This window comes from Nematolebias whitei, chromosome 9, assembly GCF_014905685.2.
Source record: "Nematolebias whitei isolate Nwh7 chromosome 9, NemWhi1, whole genome shotgun sequence".
Lineage (NCBI taxonomy): Eukaryota > Metazoa > Chordata > Actinopteri > Cyprinodontiformes > Rivulidae > Nematolebias > Nematolebias whitei.
Window position 1 is genome coordinate 29,933,490 of NC_056506.1, and position 27,628 is coordinate 29,961,117.

At 39.1% G+C, this 27,628-nt stretch overlaps 1 protein-coding gene across 1 annotated transcript; it reads left to right on the forward strand.

Moving 5' to 3' along the window:
* The first annotated feature begins 1,029 nt into the window (after positions 1–1,029).
* On the forward strand, positions 1,030–10,452 carry dsc2l (desmocollin 2 like). Its single transcript, XM_037681662.1, has 16 exons — positions 1,030–1,368; positions 1,490–1,580; positions 1,730–1,938; positions 2,019–2,123; positions 3,067–3,222; positions 4,200–4,341; positions 4,433–4,587; positions 4,704–4,838; positions 4,913–5,098; positions 5,293–5,540; positions 5,707–5,849; positions 6,412–6,633; positions 6,787–7,008; positions 7,227–7,342; positions 7,451–7,750; positions 9,591–10,452. Exons 1-16 carry the CDS (start codon positions 1,327–1,329, stop codon positions 9,786–9,788), a joined length of 2,670 nt encoding a protein of 889 aa, XP_037537590.1. The 5' UTR covers positions 1,030–1,326; the 3' UTR covers positions 9,789–10,452.
* Positions 10,453–27,628: the final 17,176 nt, after the last annotated feature.

Sequence of the window (27,628 nt, forward strand, 5' to 3'; positions counted from 1 at the left end):
GTCATTCCGTGTTAACGCACCCACAACAACACAAAACAGGTGTGGAGCCGCGAATTAAACATTACTGTTTTAGATGATGATGATGATGTCATGACGTGAATAAAATTGCGCAACATTTTGAGTCCGAGCTCAATGATTCACTTTTAACTGTCTATTCAGCAAAAACAAAAACGTCATATTTGGATCATTTATAGTCTAAATTTAATCGTTTAAGATTTTCCCCTGACCAACAAGTATGAGAGAGAATATGAGAGAGCAGCAAAGGCATGGACAAAAAGTTGGCTGTTTATTCTTTAAACATGCCGAAGACTGAGTGCACTGAAAACAAACTTTCCTTTTAGCTCCAGGGATTTGAGAAGGCATATTTGCTGAGTGTGTTTTTGCTTTGTTGCTAAAGCCTCCCAGTAGCAAGCAAGCCCTTTCATTATGTCCACACCCATAACTCACAGCGACCGTCTTCCTGACATTTTTCTCACCTTTCCTGTTGTGACCCCCTTCCCACATGGGCTGACTTCCCAAGACGATTCTAAACAAGGCCCTCTTGTTTCACTGGACTCGACGGGGGCGTATAATTGAAAAGAAACGGCCCCCTTTTCTTTTATCGGCAGTTTGTGGAGATAGCGAGTGTTGTGTTGTGGGAACGCAGGCTCCCCCCCACACCAGGCTTCATTTAGGCTCACATTCCTGTGGTGCTAAGTGATGATCCCTCGTTCTGTTGCTAAAGCCCGTGAAGAGTGAAGCTGCAGGAGAGGAGGAGCAAGCAGGGGTCAACCACTGCAGACCTCAGAGAGGGCTTGTGCAAGCAAAACAATACATTTTTCAATAAGCGTATGAAAAGAAAAGCCTTAAGCTGGAACATCTCTTTTTAAAATGAAGCTATTACAGTAAGAACTGATGAAATAAAAATCTACTTTTTAATGGTTTTCATCTTCATTTCAGGGGGCTTGCTTTGTAACTTAGGATGTGTGTCCCCCTGCTGGAAGAAAACAAAAGTTTATATGCATTTATATATTTATATATTTTCCTCTTCTCTTTTTTCGGGACTTGCGCTGCATGCTTTGCATTAGACCGATACATTTAGCGAGCAGCACCTAAAGGTGCTTAAGCTCGCGCTGATCTTTGCCTGGGTGTGTCGTCCCACAAGGTGTGTCAGTTGACTTGGTGCCAGAAACAGGAGAATACATTCGTCCAGTTCATACGAGAAAAAAGGTGAAGACTGACACGGGTGACAAATCCACCAGAAGTTTCGGACTCGGGGAGCTCTCGTTTAGCTGGACTTCCTCTCGCGGAGCGGGTCAAAGTCCACTTTTAATAGGAAAAAAAAAAATGGCGAATGTTTTAATTTTCACAGTTTTCTTCGCGGTGTCGGTAAGTGCTTCTTGTTCCTTTTCTTTTAGTCACTTTACTTAGGAGCTTTTGTCAATATTTTTGGTTGTCAAATTGAGTAAATATGAACAGTTGCAGAGACAGGGTCTACTTTCTTCGTCAGGTCACCTCCGGAGCGGAGTCATGTTTAATCCCCAGCTCGCTCTACGTGCTCGTGCCACAAACTATCCCGGCTGGATATCAGGTCGCAAAAGGTGCCTAAATGTTTAATTATTTTTTTCTTAACTGAACATAACTTCAACTCTTGTCTTGTTTACTTTTGTTACTCACATTTTTTTTTAAAATTACTCTCCATTATTCATTTATTTATTTAATTAATTAATTTATTATTTATTTGTTTTAGTTAAGGCAGCCGACTGTGACCCCAATTCGTTGCAGTTGACTCTGAAGGACCCCAGTTTTACGATACAGATTAATGGAGAGATAACAACACTGACTCCTGTGTCTCTGGCATCCGGAGAGCGGACATTTTCTGTGAGAGCTCAGGACAATAGTGGGCCGGGCAGTGAGATGGAAGTTCACCTTGTTTGTCAAAAAATGCAGGAGACAAACGTAAGAAGACTGCACTGTTTCCATCATGGTTTATGGGGTTAAACATGTCAAATTAATTCTGGTTTGTGTGCATGTCACAGCAAAAAGGCCAAGTCTTGCTGAGGCGCACCAAAAGACGCTGGGGAGTTGCACCCTTGAACATAAGGGAGAACTACAAGGGGGCTTTTCCTCAACTTATTGAGAGGGTAAGTTTAATGACAGTTTAAAGAGCTTCAAATGTGCTGTTTACATACACATACACTGGACCTGGTGCGTCAAAGTTATGGGAAAATTAAGAATTTGGTCTATCCTATAGCCTGTTTTGGTCTGTGTATATATAGGTTCATAAAATATTTATTGACATTGGTTTCCAAGTGTAATGGCAAAATTACATGGAAATACAAGGTGGGTTTTCTCCCGGTACTTCAGTTTCCTCACACAGAATAAAAACACGCATGTTAGGCTGCCTTCAGGCCTCCCTTGCAAAAGAGATCTGTGATCTCAATGGGATTTGCCTGGTTAAATAAAGGTTTAAATAAAATAAATTTAAACACGTTTTGCATATATTATGCCTTGCTCTGTATTTCTGTTCTCATTTCTTTGTAACACATTTTACCACCAGTTGAATCTGCAAAAAGTTGTATAATTATATCAAAACATACTAGCATTCTGTTTTGAAGTATGATGAAAAATTCTGGGTAAAAAAAAAAAAAAAGACCCACATCAGCAAATAACAGATCGTATCATCAGCTAGTTTGTTTGGTTTTGGTTGGATGATCTTTATTTGCTCTTCAAATGTAAAAATCAAAGATGGCAGAAAACTTCAGCCTTCATCTTCTTTGTTGAGTTGACTAAATGCAGTATGAATCCTGAGTCCAGTTTTAACACATTTTTACTATTTTCTCACAGGCCTGGTAAAACTGATTCTAGGTCTGTTTGTGGCCCATGAGCCTTAAGTTTGATCTGTACTAGAACAGTCGTTTTCGTTGACTTCTTAAAATAGATATAAGAAATAAATCTCTAAGACATGTTTTACGACTTGATTTAAAGTGAAACAAATTCACATCATACTAAACTACAACTCTGGTTACTGTAATGCTTTCAGTGCTTGTGTTTTAAAAGAGATCCTTTCTTGTTTTATTTTTATAGATTGTTTCAGATTCTGCAGCCAACTATACTGTGTTCTACGACCTCAGTGGAAAAGGGGCGACCGAATTCCCATTTGACGTCTTCTTTATCAACCGTATTACCGGCGATCTGTTCGCGAACCAACCAGTGGACCGTGAAGAGATTGCAGTATATAAAGTGAGTGTTAAAGAAGCAACCAGTAATTATTGCAATAAAATGTCATTGTTTGATTGATTAAACCATCACCCGTCTGCAACGGCTGTCCTAAAGGAAAACCACTGTCCAAAAGAAATGTAGTTCTGAGCACAAAAACAAACCAGTTGAGAATTAAAATAATCCAACTCTTTTAGTTTTTCTTTTATTAGTTATTTTAATGCCCCTTCTCTTTACAAAGGGTCACATTTCTAAAAGTATTCACTTTAAATTGAAGCATAAAAGCAAAACAAGAATATACAAGGCCAATACAAGTCGAACAGATGGTTTTATTATAGTGCTGTAGATGTTCCTAGGGTTGATCAAAAAGTGGATTCATTTAATTAAATGGTAAAAAAAAGAAGGTTAAAATGCACCGATCACCAATGAAACGCTAATCTGAAGCTTTGATGAGAATACTAATTGTGATTTTTAAGTTCTGCTTTGTGAAAGTTATTGTCGAAGTGTGAAAAAAGATCTTGAATTAAATCTATTACCTAATCATTGTGTAATGTATCTGTCACTGTAGTGATTTGACTGGGCAGCTTGACACTGGACGTAGAATAATTCCTATTCAACAATGTTCACTTGGTTTAGTGCACTTTAATTTACTAATCTGACTCTAAAAGTAAACTCAGCCCAAGATATATTGTGCTGTTCTTCACATTTTGCAAGTATTTGTTGTGGTTTCAGATGAAAACTAGCAATTTCTCAGGAAAGTCTATCTTTGTTGTTATAAATGAGGCCCACTTTTTTTTTTTTAGATGTTATTATGGTGCTTTATTTTGCTTTTAATGCCTGATTTTGTGTGATGTTTCACTCTTAACTGTTTTTATTGTTATAAAAGTGAAGGCCTATCTGAGGACGGGTGTTGCTTGTGCTTTAAATTCTGTGGTGTGTGCTACTTAGTACTAAACAAGTGGACAATAGACTAAAGCAAACTTGTGCACTTATGTTCACAGTTGAGCGTCAGTGCTACAGACCAACGTACCGGTCAGCAAAGAGACTTACCTTTGGGCATTGAAGTAGTTGTGGATGATGAAAATGATAATGCTCCAGTTTTTCAAGGCTCACTAGATTTTTCTGTGCCGGAGCAAAGCCTCGGTGAGGAACAGGAACAGCACAACCGTCATCTCACACTTGTAACTTTTTCTTTCTGTGAATGTTCTTTAAATGACCAAGAGTTTCCCCACAGGTGTGAAGGTGGGGGTGGTGCAGGCCACAGATAAAGATGACCCTAACACTGACCATGCTAGGTTTATTTTCAAAATCCTATCGGGAGGTGACAATTTTGCCATCAACTCAAACACGGGTGTAATCACCACAAAGACCAACACTCTGGACAGAGAGGTGAGCCTTTCCATCAGTGTGATAATTATTTACTTTTATTTAAATGAAATATTCTGGTTTACATTCATCTATGTGTTGTTTATTTTCAATATCTCTTTGTCGTGTTTCTTTTTCAGGTGCTAGATAAGTACATGGTGACAATAGAGTGCAGAGACATGAAAGGTGCACCCAGTGGTCTGAGCAATACAGCGACTGCAACAATTAGACTGACTGATATCAACGACAACCCACCAACTTTCACCAAAACATCTGTAAGTGTTTGAAGGGGGGAAAAACATAAATAAAAACACAAATATTGTTATAATTCTCTCTTTTTTTTTATCAGTATACAGCCACTATTCCAGAAAATGAAAAAGACAAACTCATCCTGAGAATCCCCGTGGAGGACAAGGATTTAATGTACACACCCAACTGGATTTCCAAATTTGTCATCACAAAAGGAAATGAAAATGGAAATTTTAGGATTGATAAAGACCCAAAGACAAATGATGGACTTCTTTATGTTACAAAGGTGGGCTGAATATGAAAAAACAAAAAATCTGTATCATAATGGCAGTATTGAATTTGAACTCTGACTAGCAGAAAGTCTTAATCTCTGTTCTACAAGTTTAGCATTAACTGTATTTTAGTCAGGGAGAATGGATAGTTCAAGTAAAGTCACCTCATCCTGTGCTTTTTTTTTTTAACACCTCTCCGTTTTTCCAGCCCTTAGATTATGAAACGAACAAAAATGTAAAGCTGGAGATTTCGGCTCGCAACGAAGCTGAGCTCAACGGCACCACCGCCCAGTGGCAGACCGTCCCCGTGGATGTCGCCGTCACCGATGTTGATGAAGGCCCAGAATTCTTCCCACCTACCGTCCTCTTCACCATCAAAGAAAACCTACCAAACGGCACTTTAATAGGAACTTACTCAGCTCTTGATCCTGAGACCAGAAAGAGTGATGGCATCATGTAATTATTATTTTTTACATTAAATGCTTCATGTGATGCTGGAATCAAACAGATTCTAAAGACCCCCAGCTCCACTTTGTGTTTCTTCTCTTAAACACTGGAGGGCAGACTTCAATAACTGAACTGAAAGTGCCTTTTAATAAACTCTCTCTTTACCGATTTACAGGTATTACAAGCTCTCTGACCCAGGTATGTGGGTTAATGTGGACAAAAATACCGGAGAGCTGAGAGTTGCAAACACAATTGACAGAGAGTCAGATCTTGTCCATGATGGAATGTACAACATCACCGTGAGAGCTGTTGACCCCTGTAAGTTACATGCTCTTTCTGCTCTCTTTATTAAATCTTTACAGAAAACGGCATCAGGATGAGTATATCCTACAAACCGTCATTTTTTTGATTTTTTTACTAATGAAGTAAAACACAATACACTGCTGCCTAAACCTCAATCCGATGGATGTTTGCCAAACCGAAACCCAATCGGTGGTTTGGGAGTATGTCTAGTCAACCTGTTGAATTATGTCAGGGAACATATTGTTCACAGTGCCACTTCTGATGAAAGCTTAATATCAGTCAGACATGAGCAGGAAACAGCCCTGCCCCGTACCTGCCTGAACATAATGTCTTTCTTTCCCTTGAGAACATCTGTTGACAAGCAAGTGCTTTAGTTATTATTTTTTTTTTTTTTTACTGTGACTCATGTTATCTCATGATCTGGCTTGTTGCTTCTACACGTGGAAAGTTTTTTTTTAATATATTCCCAATAACTAAAAACCCACTAACTAAAAAAAAAGATTGTATTTCCTTCGTATAAGCGATGTTGACAAGCTTATGACTACTTGAGAACTTATGTAATTCTGCTGTATTTCAGCTTCCAAGTCAGGAATTGGAACAGTCGTTCTTGTGATCGAGGATGTCAATGACAACCAGCCAGTCATCCCACCTCAACTGGTGATGTGTGAGAGCAAAACGGACCAGCTTAGCTCCTTGTTGATCATGCCTGAAGACAAAGACCTGAGCCCATTTTCTTCACCCTTTAGCTTTAATTTATTACCTGAGTATGAAGAGAAATGGTCTCTGAAAGCATTAAATGGTAGGTACTTTTAATTGTAGTCACAGAAGTTGTCAAAGCGTTGGTTAGATTCTGTTTGCTGCGTGTGTTTTAATGAGTTTTCCCCTTTCCTATCAAGAACCATGATATATTGATTGAAGCTGTTATTAAGCATCTCACGTGCTTTCTTTTTAGCAACTACTGCCACGCTGGCACAGGTGAAACCACTTCCTACAGGGATATACGAGGTTGGCATGATCGTCAGAGATCTGCAGGGATTTGGTGAAAAACAGACGACGAAAGTAACAATCTGCCAGTGCCGGGCTGGAGTCTGCCTGGCCAAGCGGAGCTCTGTGGCTTTAGGGCCAATGGGCGCCTTGGCTTTGTTTCTGCCTCTGGCTCTCCTCCTCTTGCTCTGTGAGTCTCTCACTGCTGTCACGTCGGTAGATTTAGTAAAGATTCTTGCTGTGGAGTCAGTGAGCTGCTCAGAGTAACACATTCCTGCGGTTTATGTAGAAAGTTAAACGTTTTACATGTTTGTCTTTTGAGCATCTAGCAGTGACATGACAATATGATGTAATGTACAGTGTAATTCTAATATGCCTATATCTAAAGTACTTGTTTTGATTTTGCAGTCTTAGTCCTTGCCATTTTCTGCAGTACAAAGGGAGATATTGCAAAATTCGATGAATACGGAAACACCGGTGGAATTCTGCTAGCGTCAAACACAGAAGCCCCGGGAGACGAAGTGGTAAGGCCGCCATCATAAAACCACCGGAGAAACCTACCTTCCACTTCAACTTTTTTTTTCGTTTTGCTGTACTTCACTGATTCCATTGTGGTTTGCTTTGCTCCGCAGGATTCTAATCTCATTATTGCTCCTACCACGGGGCTTGATCACGCAGTTAAAGGCTCCAAAAAAGGTTCTGTGGTGAATACAGGATGGCTGGGAAACATTAGCTCGAGCACAATCGGAGGCCACAGCATGCATGACTTTGGATACCAACCTGGCATAATCACGACTAACCTTCATGAATACACTTCCAGCCAGTATGATCGCAGCGGTCAGCTCGTTGGTAATGGCATGGATTACGGGCAGTTCAGCCAAGACACATCCTATATGGAGACCTATCGAACAAATCAGCTCCTCCTCGATCGAGTAAGGTTTAATTATACACGTCCTTGATTTTTATAATATACCGGTAGTAGAGATTTATGTAGGGGTAGAAGTTAGCTTTAAAGCAGGTTCTCAAACTTTTTGGGTTCAGGGACCCCCCCCCCCATAACACTCATATTTATTAAATAATTTTCTTCAGTTTGTCTCTTTAATACAATGGAAATATCTGTGTAACATAAATACTTAAGACCTGTTCTTTAATAGTGTTAATACAATTTTTATACTTTTAAACATGAGATATTTTTCATTCAAGACACACTTTAGATGCATTCACACCAGCCCTGTTTAGTCCGCTTTAATCGGACTCTAGTCCGTTTGCCTAGAAAGTCTGTTTTTTTTGGGGAGGTGTGAATACACAAACTCTTGATATGGACCAAAAAAAGTGAACTCTGGTCCACCTAAAAAAATTAGGTCTCAGTTCAGTTGAAGTGAACTCTGGCGCGGTTCGAATGCATTGTGAATGCAAGCGGACGAGACCGCTCCAAAAGCAGGAAGTGGACTACAGCGCAGGGCATTCTGGGTAAATACAACCAAAACAAACACGCTTTTCAGGTCTCACTTGTAAATGAGCCTTCGAGGCTCAGTGTGATTTATCTGTTTTAAATAAAGGTTGAATGAATGAAAATTTCATACCTCATACAGAGCTGTCTCAGCCGCCTTGTATGAAAAATAACATTCTCCATGGTCTTCTGCTTCATCTTCTGCTCATTCTGAGTCCATTGTTGGAAAATGTTTGTTTGGCACATGAGCCACAGACAAAAATCCTAAAACTGCTCAAATATGACACCACTCCATTTTTATTTTTATTTCTAGATGTAAGTTGTGCTCAGTGTCTTCTTCAGAGGTTTTTGTGTAGTTTCCTTCAGTAGTTCTTGGTGCAGCACCACCATAGGTGGGGGGGGGGGGCAGGTTGGCTCGATTGACAATGCAGCGTGAATGTGAACCACACCAGCTGAAAATGTAAACAAATGTTCTGAATTTTGATCCCCAATCAAACTGAGTCTACCAAACTATCAGGTGTGAAAACGACCTGAATTAACATTATTAATGTCACCTTCCAAAAATTACAGCTTTGAGAGAATTAACAGCATCAAAAACCACTTTAAAACTTTATTATGTTCATTATGTGAGTAGGTAAATGTATTGTCACTTCTTCAAATTATTACAGAGAACTACATAAAACTGAACAGAATCATAGCAGCAGCAGTCATACCAAATAACAGGGCTTAATTTATTTATTTATTTATTTATTGTAAATTTATTCATTTCATATAAAAAACAATGACAATTTTTAGAAAGAAAAAAATTAAACAAAAAAACATAAAATGAAAGGAAGCAGAAGAAGAAAACATTTCTTATTATATCTGCTCCCTATTCCTAATATAATTTGTAAACGGATCAATGCTGGAATGCAAATAGTGTGTGTGTGTGTGGGGGGGGGGGGTTTCTGGGGGTCCTTCCCCCAGAAAATTTTGAATAAAGTAGATGCAATTTCCTGCATTTTGGTGTATTTTAATGGGTTGTTAAACATTTGCTTGCAAAAGAAAAAGGTTTTTTTTTTTTGGCGGACCCCCAAAACACCAGCTCGCGGACCCCCGGGTGTCCGAGGACCCCAGTTTGAGAACCACTGCTTTAAAGGGATAAGGGTGAAGCAGAATGATTTGTCCATCTGCAAAACGATTTCATTCTGCGAGGTTTAATAACTTCTGTTATCTGTGCGTGTGTGCCACAATGTTCTTCTCTAAACCTTTAATATTTCGCAAATTCTTGGAAATATATTTATTTTCTGCGACTCCCTCATCGTTCCGCGTCTGCCTTACAGAAAACGTTCGCCTTTGTGACCGAGGACGACGGACGGTTCGCAGAAGACATCGTCCACTCTTACAGGTACGAGGGGGCGGGCTCCGACGCCGGCTCCGTGGGGTGCTGCAGCGATCAGGGCGACAGCGCTAACCTCGACTTTCTAGACGCGCTCGGACCAAAGTTCAAAACGCTCGCGGACGTTTGCACGAAGTCGTGAACAAAGACTGTTAACGGAGCTGACTATTCACCGTACGGGAATCGGAGAGCTGGCGTCTGAATGCTCGTCGCACCCTCTGAACTGTGTCCGTGTTGCTTTTTCTTGTTTTGTTTGTGGGAAGCTTTTTGGTAAAAAGTCTTTTGCACTGAAAACTAAGCAGATGCTTTAGTTTGACATGGGCTGCATTCCTGTGCGTTAATTTCACTCCCAAAAGTTTATATGAAGAGATGCAATGTTTTTTAGTCTTTTTATCAAAGTGTTTATGAATCTTATGTGTTCATGTGACATGTGTGGTTAATTTGTTTGTTACCATAGATTTAAAAAAAAAAAAAAAGTTTTTTAAAAGAAAAGAACCTTAATGAACAAAGACTTTAATGCAAATGCCTTTTAATGACATTTCATTTAGTATTTTATGTCAAGTCACACATTAACATCCGTTTTCAGAATTCTGTGGGTTGTTCTGCAGCCATTTTCAACTGGAAGTCGATCCATTTTTAATTTTTTTCTTCTGTCATGCACTAATTGTCTGTGCAAGCACATTCTGGCTGCACTGGAATGTGTTTACAGTTAACTGGGTGTAGGTTTGGGCCCTCCGTCGGTGAGGTTGCGACATTCTGACGGCGCTCTTGTGAAAGTCGACACAAGGGCGTGAACGGGAGGGAGGAGTCGGGCGTGACACCGACCTCGACTACAAAATCACACATGTCCGTAAAGCCTGCTGATTGTTGCTATGTTTTTTTTAGTTTTTTTTTTACTTAATGCATTAAAAGGATATTCAACTTTTACTGTTCTTGCAAGTCTTGAGTTTTTAATTTAAAGAAGAATAAAAAAATCAAGCCAGATTTGTTATGAAGCTACCAACTGCACTGAACACTGCTGCTCAGGTCTTGTGTTAGAACTTGTAATATTTTCACGCTGCTTCAGCCTTTCAAGCTGAAACTGGAGCTCAGACACTGTGTACTCTGGGTTAATGATTTACTGGGCGTGGCACATTGTTAGAACACACAACAGGTCTTGACAACAAGCTAATGTTTACCTGTGGCGCTTGCAAATCAAGCTGGTGCAATGGGACGATTACAACTTCCCTGTTCGTCTCCATGACAACGGTTCTGCCCAAAGCTCTGCAGCGCATAAATAAAATCAGTCTTTTGGATAGAAATATAGGCTAATATGTATAAACAGTTGTGTGTCTAACGTGTAGCGTCGCATAAATGATAAAAAGAAAAAACGTGAAGTTTCCTGAAAGGGAACTGATCCCCCTGCAAAGATCAAACGGGAATCTTTAAAACTACAGGATTATTATCTGCACAGATTAAAATCCTACTGAAATCATTATAAGAAGATGTGAGTGAGATGTTAACATCAAGGGGCTTTGATTAATATCCCGCTGAGGCCTATTAGATTCCTGGAAAGTCACTTAAAACGATAAAAAGTCCAAGATAAAATATAACTCCTGTTTTAGTAGAGAGCAGCTTCTTTAGGGTTTCTATTTAATTACTAATCAAATTAAAGTGCTGTTTGATGTTTTTTTTTAAGGACTTCCAGCTACTACCAAACCAAATTTTGTCTAATATTTGTAAAATCATTATTCTTGTGTTGGTTAGTGTGAATTAGCTAATTAGCTGTGGTGTCGTCATGAATTGGGGTGACTCTAAAAGTTTATCACTTGTCAATGTGCACTGGACGAACAATTTCTGAGAGTTTTGTTCAAATCCGTCAAGTGGCTCCTGAGATATTTTGCTAACAGACGGACCCTAATAGGTAATGGCAAAGTTTAAAAACAAACCTCGTGCAATAAGTTAGTGCTTGGAGTATGTGTTGGGGATCAGTCTCAGCTACTACCACCCCAACTTTTAACTCCATATTTGTTAAGTTGACTGGGTTGTAGATGTTTTGCTGTTTGATAAGTCCACACTACTGTGACGACAATCTTAAATGGGATTGACTCCCTAAGTTAATCAGCTGTAGATGTACATCCAGTGATTACTTTCTAAGATGTTTCATTAAAATCCTTCCACTTGTGCTTGAGATATTTTGCTAACAGACAGCTGATGTTATCAGTTTAATATTAAAGGTCACAGTTGTTGAACTCCTGACTTGTGCGACAGCCCACAGTGATGACTTGGCTCTGATGCTCGGGGTTAAAAGTTGCATGAATAGCTAACTGATTTGACAGTTTATTTATAGGCGCTTGGTTACCACTTAGTGAGTGTGAAATTCATCACTTCAGTCAGACTGAGACGCAGGGCTGAAAAAATTCATCATAACAGCAGCTCCTTCTTTTGGCTCGCACTCTTCCTTCTTGTTTGCTGCAGAGAATTACATTTTTCTCACGTTCATTTTTACAGTAAAAAAAATAAAACCACGTAAAAAAAAATCTGCAACGCACAAAACAAGCTCAAGAGCCTCGATGGGGCTTTGAGAAAGAAGAAAACCTTCTCGGCTGCTGATGTTAAAACGTATTTTAAGTATATTTTATGTGGAGGTTATCAAAACGCGTCCCTGCTTTGTTTACAGTAAAGCAGCAGATGAGTTAAATAATTCAGTTTTTATGTCCACCCTTATCAGGACCGCTTGAGCCGTCACTTTATGTCACCGCTGCAAAAATGCAATTAATTCTAAGGCAGAGGCGTGAAATTCATTCATTGCTTGTAATTAGTTTCCGTCATAGTGTGAAAACAATCTCTCCACTTAGACTTGTTCATCCTCCATCACAGTCTGACGACCTGCAGCTTCACTCCACCTCTCTGTAGAATATTGACAGGAGCTGCATTTAGCAGCCGTTAAGGTTTGGACGCCATTTTTCTGTTTTTCTTTGAGTTTAAGATTAATATTGTGTCAATTCTGCTTTCGAACTATTGTTTTGACTATATTATATATTTTTTCTATGCATTTTTTTTTTTACAAACTAATACAAACTTTGTGCTATTTTAGCCGTTTATGTAGGATATCAAAGTGTTCAGGTCAGTCAGGAGATGGGTGCTATGACTTCTTTTTTTTTTACTTTTACACTTTTCAGAAATTTTAACTTTATTTATAAATATTTCCTGCAGAATTACTTTTTCCCCCCTTTCGGCTGCTCCCTTCTTCAGTGGTCGCCACAGCGAACTAAGTCGACTTGGCAATTCTTTTCATCGGTCCGGATGTCACTCCTGACACAACCACAGACCACCGAGCTCCCACAGCTCTCTGTGTGGAGCAGAGAGCTGCTATCTGGGGTGTCAGGGGAGCAGATGGTCGAGGTTAAGGGCCTTGCTCAAGGGCCCAGGGTGGGGCAAATGTTTGTGGAGGCATGTGTGGGTGTTTCATCTTTCCCACTCACATTTTGATGTTGTCAGTACCGGGAGTTGAACCGACGATCTTCCGATCATGAGCCCACCCTCTCTAGCCTCTGCACCACCACTCTACCCCACAAAGGTCCTTCAAACTTAGAGCTCTGTTTGAAAATCTGCTTCAGCATTCTTGCCCTGCTGTTGTCTTCTATGCTTTTAGCTAATCTTTTCTTGTTTTAGCTTCAAGCTATCATTTAGCTATGTTTAGCTTCAAGCTACCGTTAGATACTTTTAGCTAGTCTTTTGCTGTATTTAGTTTAACCCAGTACTTCTCTACTTCTGGCTTTAGCTTAGTGTTTTGCTACTTGTAGCTTCTTTCTTTCTTTCGCTACAGCTGTCTTTTTAGTTAGCATTTTGCATCATTTAGCATTTAGCTAGTGTTTCATTCCTTTTAGCTGTTAGCTTAGGTTCCACTTCTTTTTTTTTTTTGCGTGCAAATTTCAGCAGTCAATCAGCATTTACTCAACATTTTCACAGAAAATGCAGTTTATTTGAGGGGGTTTTTGCATGACATGCTGAACTCCCATTACAAAATATTTCCCCCAGTGTTTGCCATTTGATAAACCAGACCAGGTGTATCATGTAAACAGAGCTGAGACTGAATAATTAAAGTTTCATGCGCACGTTAATCCAGAAGATAACACACATTTTATTGCAAAGAACCACATTGGTTACCTGCAGTTTTCATGAATTTTGTTGCACTTCCTGTGATGAACACTTGGGGGCACACTTGCCCTCTCATCTTGAGTTCCTCACATGGGGGTGGCTGCTGGAGGGATGCTGTCAGAAGGTACTGGTCTGAGGGAAGACACTTTTCTGATGGTCACGTGTTTCCAAACACCTGAAACAAGTTCAAATAAACTGTGGAGCCAAAACTGAACTCTTAAATGAAGTGATGTGACGAGCCGAGGCAGGAATCCTGGGATACTTTGATGTGGCATATGCCAGACACTTATTACAAGCTTAAAGTCCCCTTCATTGATATTTATGTTTCCAAAAAAAAAACAACAAAAAAAAAAAACAGGCTTCCTACTTACCTGTGTAATTATGATGGTTTAAATGGGAGTGGAATAAAAAAAAAAAAAACTCTTGCATTGTGTGCAGGATGGTGAACTTGTCAAGACTGACCTTTAAAAGTCACAAATTTACCAGGTAAGATAATGAACAACACCAAAATATTAGGATATTTATAAAACTATATCATGCTTATGTCTTTTAAATGAACGTGCATAGGATCACGAACACTGTGTGGTATCTGTTCAGAACAAAAAGGCACAAAAAAAAAACTGTCCATTTTTTTTCTGTCTGCAGAAGCAGGTGAACATCTTGCAGAGGTTTTGAATCAATACTCATCCAGTAATCATATTTATTATCATATTTAGTCCATTCATGCGCAATATGTTTTCTTGTTTTGCTTCTCTTTTGTCACTTTTTGACGATTAGTTTTGTCTCAGATTTGGAAAAGTTCTTTTTGAATTTATGTAAATGCAAATATAGATCCGATGGTTTTAGATCTCAGTTTGGACACTTTGTTGCTCAGTTGATTGTGTTGCATCTCCTTTAACGCTGTTGTATTTCTGCATTTGTTTGTCTTTTGTGAACACGTGGGTCATTGTGTGGGTCATTCTCACACATTTCCATTCCTCTGTAGCCATTCTGTCTCTTTTAGTCTTACAACTTCTTTTCTTTTTATAGATGCCTTTTTGATGTCTATTTCGGTTTAGTTTGCATCACTTGACTCCATTATGTGCGTCCCTTCATCTGCCCATGTCCGTATCAAATCAAAGGAAAACAACAAGGAAATAATTTGACAGATTTAATACATTCATGTATTATGTACATTTCACTGTCATTTGAATTTCTGCTTCAAAAAGAAGAAGAAAAAAATTACATTTAGCTGAATTTATGTCACTCCCAAACTTTTCGAGCACCACTCAGAATTTACCTGTGACAGTTTTGTTCGCGTTTACTCTTAATAAGTGCACGCAGCTGACTTTTTAATTAGACATCTGCCAAACTGAAAGCCTCAGACACTTAATGTACGCAGGTCTCAACTCAACAGCACTCAAGTGATAAACAGTCGGAAATATACGTTGAATGACTCAATTCATACAGCAAATTTAATTAGCAGTAAGCATAAACTAAATACATTTTATAATCTATTCCTCCTTTTGTGTGTGTGAGACACAAATACAGTTTTGCACACACACATTCATGTGCAGGCTTAATTACTATTTAAACCGCTTATAAAAAGACTGTATGAAGAGAATAGCTCAGAGGAGCCTCGTCTTAGACTCTCAGCTACTAACTCATAAACTTTAACGCATTAGCTGCAACTTCAAGTAAGTTAAAGCCACATTTGTGTAGGGAAAGGTCAGTTAGCTGCAGCAGCCATCTTGATTTGGGTTGAGTACAAATGCCAATCAGTTGTAGGTGCAATGATTACTTCATGAAAAACAGTATTTGTTCATCAAGGTTTTTATTGAAATCAGTCCATTGGTTTGTGGGATTATTTATAAAAACACAGACTGTGTTTAGTGTAAAAGCTATTGTTTAAGTTTGAAGCAAACATGTTGGAAAACAGCTTTTGTTCTACGGTTACTGAAGGGAGGAGACCCCACTATACTGAACAACTATTGACCAATCTCTAAACTCTGTTTTCTTGCTAAGGTTTTACAAAAATTGATGTACTTTCAAGTCAGTAAGTATTTGGATTCTTTTAACATCTTATCTTCCTATCAATCTGGTTTCAGGAAACAACACATCACAATGACTGCTTCGCTGAAGGTTTTTAATGATGATGTTGAAGCACTGGATGTTCAGGACACTGCACTTTACTTAAACCTGTCTAAAGCTTTTTACACTGTGGACCATGGCATCTTATGTCATAAGCTCTCACACACTGGTTTCTCAGACCATACTACATGTTGGTTCTCTAATTATCTCTCAGATCGGAGGCAATGTGTTAAACATAGCAATACTTCTTCCAACTATTTAACTGTCAGCAATGGTGTACCACAAGGCTCAATCTTAGGACCCACCCTTTTCACAATCTACATAATTAATGTAGGTCAGATCATTCCTGATGCATCCTTACATTTCTGTGCCGACAACACAGTTGTTTATTGTCGTGCTAGAACAGTTGCTAAGGTTTTCCAGCTCTTACAGTCTGCGTTCGACATCATCCAGTCAGATTTGTTCCGTCTCAAACTTGTGTTAAATGCTGATAAAACCAAAGGGATGTTGTTTTCAAACAGGAAGTCGGTACCAGTAGTCCTTCCTTCTATTTTGTCTTCGAATGGTGTCCCTATTGAGTTTGTTAACTCTTACAAATACTTGGGTATCTTGGTCGATTCACATCTCTGTTCTAAGCCTCATGTTGAAAACTTGATAAAGAAATTGAAAGTTAAATTGTTTTTTTTTTTTTTTTAGAAACTGATCATGTCTAACTCTGAATGCTAGGAAACACCTTGTAACTATGACTTTCCTTCCCTCCATTGACTACGGTGATATTATTTGCATGAATGCTCTTACAAGCACCCTGCAGATGGACTCTGTCTATCATGGTGTGGTATGATGGGTACTACCTTACCCATCATTGTACCCAGTATTCACTGGTTAACTTGTCATCAACTTCACGCAGACTCTCACACTGGTACATTTTAATCTTTAAATCACTTCTTGGTCTGCTGCCTTCATACATCTCCTCCTGCATGTCACTGCGTGAGTGCAGCTAAAGCGTGCACTCTCAAGACATCATTACCTGCAGTGTTCCCTCAGTGAGGACTGAACTAGGCAAAAGGGTCTTCTCCTACACCGCTCCCGTTTCCTGGAACACCTTACAAAAAGATCTGAAGTTGTCCACTTTGACCTTTCTAAGGGATTTTAAACAATTAAGTTCAATGAAAAAAATCAACGCAGACATGTTCCTGTTTTTAGTATTTTACACTGTTTTATGATGTAGCATGTTTTTGTTTCGTTTTTATATCACTTCTTTTATTTACTTTTAATTTTATATGCTTTTATATGATTGTCTATTGTTGTTTGTACATCATCTGTGTTCTTTGTTTAAAACAGGTCTCTCTTGTAAATGAGTCCTCGAGGCTGAATGAGACTAACCTGTATAAATAAAGGCTGAATGAATGTATAATAGATGGAAATGAAAAAAGTGCTATGTATTATCATTGTATGTTTCTATACAATGATGAAATTAGTTCTCTGCAACCAGGTGGAGCAGCAGGCAACTACAGTGTATGTAAGCGCCGGGGGAACAGTTAGGGATTAGGTGTCTTGCTCAAGGACACCACACCGGACACCACAACATGTGGGCATAGCAGGGAGTTGAGCCTGCAACTTTCTAGTCCCAACTGGGCTGACCTCCCTCTACCCTACAGCAGCCCCTAAAAGCTAACCTGGTTTTCCCAGGTGGTCTCCCATCCAAATACTAACCAGGCCTGACCCTTCCTAGCTTCCAAGTTCAGATGAGATCGGACCTGTTCAGGGTGGTATGGTCGTAAACCTCTGATGAGATCGATGAGGATGACTCAGCTACTGTCCTACTAAAGTTTACCTCAAAATATGTAGAAGTGGCTGCGTTACATCCATTTTTGTTCCAGCTGATCATAATAAGGCACATAAGTACCGCGGTGAAGAAGAAACAAGTGAGATGAGTATGACTGTATCTGGTTATCACCACTGCTTATTATCCAGCTGATGTCATCATTGCTGCAAAGCACGAGAGTGGTACTATCATGATGTATAGTTTGTTTTTTTAGCAGAAGGGGAAGGGATATTTGTGCATCTGTAAAGAGAGAATCCATGCTACCAAACTACAGACGCTCTTCAACAAAACACTTCCTGTATACAGTATATAACCTGAAACTTGAACAATTCATCCTTCCATTCATCCGTCCATTTGCTCCCACCTACAGTATCTAGGGTCAGATTGAGGAGATACCACATTGATGAGGGAACCTCAGACATCCCTCCCTCTCTCCAGTGACACTCTCCAGGGTAATGGCTCATTTATCTGCATTACAGTAAACCACTGACAACACATCTTGGAAAAAGCTTCAGGAACAGTCTGTCTTTGAGAGACCTACGGCCAAATCTCAGGTTTAAATCCAAGATAACATCTGCGGTGAGACCTGAGGACGGTGGTTCATAGATGCTTCACCTGTCATCTGATGAAACCTGACAGGACCTGCCAAGAAGAATTGGATGCATTGTAATAAATCCAGGTGTGCAGGACCTATAGAGACACCCAGAATCCTCCAAGCTGTGAAGGCTGCCAAGAAAAGCCTGTATGAAGCAGAGTTGTATGATCAGCACATCGGTTTTTTGTGAACAGTCACATTTTTGGTTAAATCCTGAATTACTCATTAATTACCTGAGTAATGTTTGTGTGTTCTCTCTAAATAACTAGATATCTTTGAACAGAGGCTTGATCTTGCATGTTCTGTCAGCACTGAGTATGTGTTGTGAACTCTCAGCCACTACACCAAATTTTAGCTCAACATCTGTAAAACTGACATGTAGCTATTTTTGTGAATTCTAATATTGAATAGCTGTGGTGGCCAAATTGAAGAAGGTTGAAAGCAAAAGTGAAATCAGTGGTAGATGTACATCCAAAAACGACTTTTTGAAAGTTTCATTAAAATCCGTCTTGTGGCTCATGAGATATTTTGCTAACAGACAAACAAGGTTGACTTCAACAGTTAAAGTTAAAATGTTTAGTCAAAATATCACTTAATGTCTTGTGCTCAAAGTATGTGTTAGGAATGATACTCAGCTACTACCACACCAAATTTTAGTTAAGTTTCTGTCAAACAGTCCAAGTTACAGCTATTTTTTTGTTTTCTAAAATCTGTTAGCTGTGGCAGACACGCTGAATTTGGTTGCGCCCAAAATTTTATTAGTTGTAGAGGTCTATCTAGTGATTAGTCACTGGGATTTTTAATCAAATCAATTCAGTGGTTCACAAGATATTTTGCTAACAGACAATGCTAACTCCAATAGTTAACAGTAACATTTTTAAACACAACTCTCCCACGATCTGTTGGCGATCAGCCTCAGAATCTACCACAACCATTTTTAGCTCCACTTCTGTAAAAATGGCCGCGTTTTAGCCACGTTTGCTTCACTGGAGGACTAAGCGGCTGCATCCATGAGTGGTGTGCCTCACACAGGAGTGTCCAGCACAGCGAGAGCCGAGTGAAGGACAAAGCCTTGCACTCATTAATGTGTCAAATGAGTGGCTGAGAGTTCCCACTCCTGATGCCATTCAGCTGCACTGTCGCACCTCTGACCCACATCAAAAGGCTGTTAAGGTGTGTGGGTCCAGATACCGGCTGGTGTGGTCTTTATCAAACAGGACTAGTGAAGAGCAATAAACTGAAGGTCAGAGAGCAGTGGCAGGACACGGGACACGAAGAAAAATCATAAATCTACAGAGTGGCTCTGTTCATCTCCCCGAGCTTCACATTACTGTAGGTCTGGTAGTTTGTCTTTGAGCATTCTCAGGGAAATCGCCTGCTGCCAGAAGATGAAGGTGAACGATGCTTTTTGTTTGTGTCTACTGGACAAACTAGTAGAAACATTTGTATGTAAAAAAGAAAGGAAAGAAGGAAAAAAAAAGACCTATGACATGTTTACACATGTTGAGCACAGATCTGGTGTAGTAGCTAAGACAGATCTTTTGCATGTATTTTGAGCAGGGGCGACTCTAGAATCTGACCGTTAGGGGTGCTTAGCCCCCAGTGTTGACAATGGCTCTTGGCTTGAACAAGGCGGCATATATTGGCATCAGAATCATTTGTAATTGTAATTGTAAATGTGGGGGGACACCAGTGGTGGTGGTGGGGGTGGGGGGTCTTGGGTGTTCCATCCATCCATCTATCCATCCATCCATCCATCCATCCATCCATTATCTTTTACCCACTTCTTCCATTTTGGGTCAGGGGTGTCGCCAGTGCCCATGTCCAACAATCGCTGTGTGAGGGGCGGGGGTACACCCTGGACATGTCACAAGTCCATCACAGAGACACATAGAGACAAACGAGACAAACAACCATTCACTCTCTCACTCACACCTAGGGACAATTCAAAGTTACCAATCAGTCTAACATGCATGTTTTTGGTCTGTGGGAGTACCCGGAGAAAACCCACACATGCATAGAGAGAACATGCAAACTCCACCCAGAGAGGCAGCAGCTCTACCAGTTGCGCCACCATGCTGACTCTGTCCCCCCCACACACACACACACACAATTTTTGAATAAAGTAGATGTATTTTCCTTCATTCTGGTGTATTTTAAGTGGGTTATTAAACATCTATGTTTACCTACGCAAAAGATTCAGAGATTCTTTATTGTCGTTCTCAACACATGTGGTACATGTGGTGGAATGAAATTATGTACACAGGGTCCCAGTTACATCCAACAATAAAATGTAAAAGAAAAACAGTAATAAGATTTAAGATATGAACTAAGAAAAACATTAACTAATAATATGCTAAGCACTAATAGCATAAAAACAATAAACACAATACACGGAACAGCAGCACGAACATAGTAAACACTTGATTCAATAACTATTTTAGAGTTAATGGCACAACAAGAAGCTAATATTACTACCTGTGGAATACTTATTTATACTTATTCATCCTACTTGCACAGTTATATAACATGTTGTTGTTTAATATATTTCTTTTGGACCTTGTAAATATGATATTTATTTTTTTGTGCTTTATTTTGTACTTTTATTGCCTGCTTTAGAATTTATTTTATTTAAGTGAGTCAAATTGTTCTTCTTATCCTGAACATTTCATTGCATTGTTGACTTTGTGTTAACCTGCATATGACAAATAAACAAACACAACAAGAGGTAGCCTGACCAACAGCTCACCATGTGTGAATAGAGCACGCTCTGTTTCTCTCATGCGTAACCCCCCCCCCCCCCCAACTCCTGCAGGTAAGGGGGGTTTCACTTCAGGATAAATTGAGATCACTGATTGGTCAGTTGTTGACGAGACTACTGCATTGTTTGACAGGTGGCGGCAAAGTTTCAATTCAATTAAAAAATATTGTATTAATCCCAGAGGGAAATTAAATAATCCGACTCGTGCAAAAAATTCATAGATTTCCTGGCCCATTTGTGTCATAATTTATTCCATATTTATTCCAAATTTATTCATTATTTTGGTGAATCTAAGGTTTGAGAACTAAGCTGCCTTACAAAATCTAATGTTTTTTTTTTATTATTTTTTATTTTTTTCAGAGGTGCTGAGTTAAAATTTAGGGATGCTTGAGCACCCCCAAAAGAGGCTAAAATCACCACTGATTCTGAGCACTTACAGATTGTGCAAGATCTTTTTTTTATATTATTTAGCCATTACTTATTAGGCGTCAACTCAGTCCGTCTGTTAGCAAAATATCTCTTAAACCACAGGATGAATTTCAATGAAACTTTCAGGACATCAGATGAACATCTACAACTGATGAACTCTCAGAACCCTATTTAAGATGGCTGTAAAAACCGACTGAGATTAAAAACACAAAATCGCTATATTTCAGTCAATTTTACAGATATTGTGTTAAAGATTTGTGTGGTTGTAACTGAGATTTAATCACGCCACATACTTCAAATGCTACTCACTGCAAAATATCTTTGATTCAAACTTCAGCAATGACTGTTTAAATCACTCCTATCTTTCTGTTAGCAAAATATCTAATGAACTGCTGGATGAATGTTAATGAAACCTTCAGAAACTAATCGTTGTATGTACAGATACAACTGCTTAGCCTTTGGAGACAACCAAATCCAAGAAGGCCAGTACAGCTAACCAAAATTAGCCAACACTAAAATGGGTATAGTTCAGCTTATCATACAGATATTTGGCTAAAATCTGGTGTCGTAGTAGCTGATCGTCTTTCACAACACAAACTCTGAGTGTGACACCCCCTTGATACATTATATTCAAGTTTTGATCAAAATAGCTACAAGTCGGTCATTTCTGAGGCAGATCTTTGTCTAAAACTGTGGCAAAAAAAGGCAACAGGTGATATGCATTCTCTTAGTGAATGCTAGGTCTTTATATTTATTTTGAAAATAGTTTTAAGTTACAATTCTTGCCACAAGTACATATAAATTAATTGTTGCAAACAAAATGAAAAATGTAGACAATTGCTGCAGTGTCAGTCAAGAAGTTTTGCTGCAAGGGAGCTTTTTTTTTTTAATAATAAAAGAAGATCCATGAGATGTTGTTGCCTTTCAAAAGCGGCACATTGACCCATTTATTTGATGGGAACCATTAAAGGGTACCTGACAACATGCTTTATTTTTTCCCCCTCTGTAGTCATTACAATCAAAGTGAGCCCTCTGCAAAGCCGTACTGTCATGTTCTACTAACGGCAAAAATTTAACAGCCAAACTGCCAGGATTTAGCAGGCGAACATGCAGAGATCAGCTGAGCGTGAGTTGCCTGAGTTGAAAGGAGAAGCAGTTAGACAGGCTGAGAAGGAGAGGATAAACAGGTAGATTAAGAGTATAAAGAAGAGAAGCAGAGTTCCTGACACACGCACACAAAGATGTGAGATGGCTTTCATGTAGGCGTTTGGAAGTTGATTTTGGGGACTGATGTTAAGCATTAAGCTCGCGCACAGATGGAGGCAAACCCGACTTTCTGTGCGAAACCCCTGCAGTGAACATCTATACGACTGATCAGACCACCATCTGTGTGAGCTGCTGCTTTTGCCTCATCGCCTGCTTCTTGGCTGCGTGCAGAACGAGACGTCAGCTGACTACAAAACCTATTCTCACTCAGGGGTTATGCCCTGATAACCGCGCAGTCTTCATGTGCACTTTAATTGGCCCACTGCACATTTTACTTCGGGGAACGTTTTGACACTGTAGGTGTCAAAACAACACGAGCTTAAGGTTGAGGCTTTAGATATATGTGCTGTGCAGCCAAATCTCAACCTCTTCAAACCTCTGAGCTCAACGACCATAACAGCTAAATTTACATGTTGATGAGGAGAATGCTTCCACATTATGAGTAACCACAGAAAAATGGAAATTGTTGAACTAAATGCAAAGTTTTGACATCATTGGGGACTGCCTTAGCATGAGGCAGTGACCTCTTATTATCCACCTGACTTAGGGTTTCTTAACTTTATATCTTGCTCCTCTATCAACTTTAATGTGGCCTGAATAGCAATGTGTACCCCCATAAATGTTATATCAAAACGACCAGCTCGGCCCCGTAATGCGGGCTATTTCTTTTATTGGCGTTTCGAGTTACCATGGCGATGTAGTTTGCAAACAAAGACACCATTTTCCCCATAAAAAACACCTGACGGAACACTTTTCACACTAACTGCTGCTGTGAGGTCACATGACTTCGAATGTAGAAGTCTTTGAAGAAATCTTAGAATGTCACTGTTGGATTTGTTTGAAACTCACAGAAAGTAATCATCAGATATGTGTCTAGAACTGATTAACCTTTAGGGCCATTTTGATTTAAGATGGCTGCCACAGCTACCTCAGCAAACACAAAATTGGCTATAACTCAGTCATTCTTAGATAAATTGAGCTGAAATTTAGTATGGTCGTTGCTGAGAGTGAGTTGTTATACATTCCTAATGCGAATCAAATATCCAAGATGGCTGCCTTAGCTAAACGGGAAAAAATATGATAACTCAGCCATTTTTAGAGATACAGTATTCAGCTGTGTTGGTAATCGAGAGTAAGGCCCATTAAATACTGAATTCAAATCTAAAAGTTCAAGATGGCCACCAAAGATACATTTAAATGGCTTTAACTCAGGTATTTTTACACATATAGAAATTAAATTTGGTGAGGTTATAGCTGACAACGTTCCCCATCACATTGAATTCAAATAAAAAATCCAAGATGGCCACCTTAGGAAAATGGAAAAAATATGACTATAACTTTTTATTTTATTTTATTTTTTTACAGTATTGAGCAGAAATTTGGTATAGTGGTAGCTGAGAGCAAACCCAAACACATAGTATTGTCAAATAAAAACTTTAAATAGGCAGCAGCCTGGCAGTCCCCGTCAAAGTTTCTCCAGGAACTTTATAGTTTCTTCTATTGTGTGTGAGCGTGAGCTTCAAATTCTCTAAATAACATGAAACAGACGCGTACATCTGTCATGGAAGGAGCGCTTCTGTGAGTTCCTGTGAGTTAAACACAGAATAAGTGCAAACACTGCCTGTGATGCGAGGACATTTAGAAATACAGCTTCATTATTGTTGAGTAAATGTACCCAACAGTCGTTAGAAAATCCAATACTGTGCAGCAGTAAACCCTGTGACCACCTTCTTGTTTCTTTACAGCGCATTCTGAAGGATAAACCACACAGACATCCTTTATATTTCAATTTATTTTTTACGTTTCAACTCTGAGTTCAAAAGATATTTTTCTATATCCAGCTTAAGGGGTGTATAATTTATTGATTTGCTGTCAGGCATTGGATCTGCTGCATCCAATCAAAAGCCTCTGTGTGCACCAAAGCAGCCGTCTAACTGCATCCAGAGCACAAATACCCCAGCAAATGATGATGCGTGCTGTGGAAAACACACGGAGTGGACCCCCATTCCTCATGCAGCTGGCGCAACATGAGTAAAATCTGACAAATCTGCAGCGCTCCGTTGACTTTCCTTGGCTTGTGTTTTCAGACAACTGGCAGCCAAGTGATTGATGCCTGTAAGGATCTGACTCAACTAAGTTTGTAAATCGGATAATCGGTGGGGAAAAAAGAATGAATCACAGCTGCACGCTTGACTTTTACAGATCCATTGTATGTCTGCAAACAGCATCCATATGGTTCACATTTGCTTCTGCGCAAATAAAATGAGAGTATTTACATAACCTGAAATATGAATCACAGGTGTACCCAGATGTTCTCGGGTTACTTAAATCCCTTTTGTTATTTAGCAAAAAGAATTAATAGCAAGAATCCAGCTTTGAAGTACTCTTAATTTGATTAAAGCCACAATGATAGTCAGATGCTTCATCAAAAGTTTGTTTCCTTTTCACAAAAAACATGCCCAAGCAAAACAAAAAAAGTAAAAAATGCACAAAGGTTTCCATCAGATTTATAAAATTATGTAGAGTTAACAGCTATTTAACCTATAGAGTTCCTACAGCATTAAGAAAGGTGTCTCATTTGATTAGACATCAAGCTTCATATTTTACTTACAACAATAATATTATGATCACAGCTATTTTAAGTTGTTTTTGTCTTATAATATGGATTAATTACAGTTTAAGGTTTAAAGCCTCAGTCAGAGGACACAATCATGCGTTATGACAGTGATGGGGTGTTAGCAAAACGTACCAGCAGTTCTCTCTGATGAGAGTTCTGCGATGAAGTTAAATTCAAAGCAATCTGCTTCTCAGATTAATATTGTTAACTTATTTTTTTAATATATATGAATGTTTCTGTTCAGTGCCCTGAGATGACTTCTGTTGGGACTTGGCGCTGTATAAATAAACTGAACTTAATTGAATTTAAACCTTAATGATTGTGTGCAGATGTTATTCTGACATTGGGTTAGTGTGGACTGCGTCCCTCGTTGTAATATTTACATGGAATCTGTCGTTTGACTGCTCAAATAAAAAATTATGGTAATCTTTGACAAAATTCTGTGAATGAGGAAAATTTCCACCCTTTAAGATTTTAAGATATGTAGACAGACAAATGCAGTAGTCCTTCCCTACTTCGCGATTCGACATACGCGGACTCGCTCTTTAGCAGTTTTTTCAACGATTGTCAACTTTAATATTACGTGATTGGGACGGTACGGGATAAAAATTTAACAAAAAAATAAATAAATACTTCGGACAGGTGTCGCCATTTTGTAGTTTTCTTTCAAAAAGAACTACACTACCCAGAAGCCAACAGTGTTTCTGGCCGCTGCTTCCTGCCAAAATGGAGGGAAAGTTTTGCAAAGCAAATCTAAGCTATTTTTTAAACTCACAGAACTTGCAGGAAATTCGCAAATAATCCTGAAGCTTCCTGAAGCACTCATCAACCTGGACGGGGCGGTGGACTTTGTCGCTGCAGAGTAGGTCTGCAGAACTGGAACCGAGCCTGACCAGAACCGAGCTGCTGTTCTGCAGAGCTTGTGAGTAAAAATTTTCAGTACTGTTGTTAAAATGGTGTAGGTTTAAGAGTTTAGAACATTGTAAGAGTGTGGGAAAGGTTTACAAAACCTTTAAATATATATAAATACTAAAATAAATATAGCATTTCTACATAGCTGTTTTTCACCTATGGTGGTGGTGTGTGGAACGTAATCCTTGTGATAATCGAGGTACTGCTGTATTCAGTTACACCCCCTCTGTTTCCATCGGGGTTCAGAGAGTAAAAAGCTACTATGGACCTGATCATTATTAAAAGAGAGGGATAATAAAAGTAGAAACTTCAGCTGTTTGTTGTTCTGTATCCTTTGGGTATTTACTAACACAATGACAAGAAGGAAAGACATCAGCAATGACCTCAGAACATCGCAGCTTGCTGCTAATTAGTCCAGGAAGGGTTGCAAAGCTCTTTCCAAACAATTCTGAGTCAAACTTTTTGCATCGATGAAAAAAACCCCAAATAATAACATGTCTTCTCAGAAGTTGATGTTCCAGTAAGTTGAGGGCTCGAGGTCAGCTTATGGATTGCTCAGAGATATTGCAAATAATAATAATATTAAGATAAAACTTTCTAAACCCTGCATCTCAAATTATACAGATATCTGTAAGCATAGTACTTATTTAAATTCATTATTGTATTGTTTAAAAAAATACACTTTGAGACAAAAAAACCATTGAGGACATGTTATATTTTTAAGTCCAGTGCTGTTTTTAATGACAGCTCACACATTTAAACACTTAACAGCCAGGCACGGAGGAGGGGGGCTGAGGATTTGGGCTTGGTTTACTGTCACACCTGAACATCACAGTCACTCCTCTGTCAATTCTTTAGATGAATTTAAGAAAATGTATTCATCAGCAGACAAGGGCAATGATTCCAAACACACCAACGAATCTGCTATCAAATGGTTGAACAGGAAAAGAAAGGTTCAAGATGTCGAAGCTACAAAAGTCAAGCCAAAATTCCTATAATGTGTGAGAAAATCATGAGGTCAGACAGAACAAGAGCACCTATTTCTGCTCAGGTACAAAAATCTAAGGTGCACTTAAGCTTTCACACACTGCGACCTTAGCTTTTAGTGTAAAATGTTTTGAGTTATTGTTTACTTGAGAGGTTTTTATTTATCATTGCATGTAATGGAGTCTTTTTTTTTTTTAAAAGAAATATTCACATCTCGTACAAACAAAGACCACCTCATCTTCCTCTCTCACTGAAGGCCAGCACAACATCCCAGACATCACTTCATCAATCAGGAGTGGCAGCTAAAGGAATAACGGAAGAGAAGAAATCAATGTGAGCACACTTGGCAGCTATTCCTTTCCTCTAGCATTTTATCTTTT

Bases quoted from the DNA above. Each gene is read 5' to 3' on its own strand.
- dsc2l (XM_037681662.1), top strand. From the start codon at position 1,327: ATGGCGAATGTTTTAATTTTCACAGTTTTCTTCGCGGTGTCG. The intron at 4,839-4,912 runs GTAAGTGTTTGA...TTTTTTTATCAG, and splicing joins CAACTTTCACCAAAACATCT to TATACAGCCACTATTCCAGA. The intron at 5,850-6,411 runs GTAAGTTACATG...GCTGTATTTCAG, and splicing joins CGTGAGAGCTGTTGACCCCT to CTTCCAAGTCAGGAATTGGA.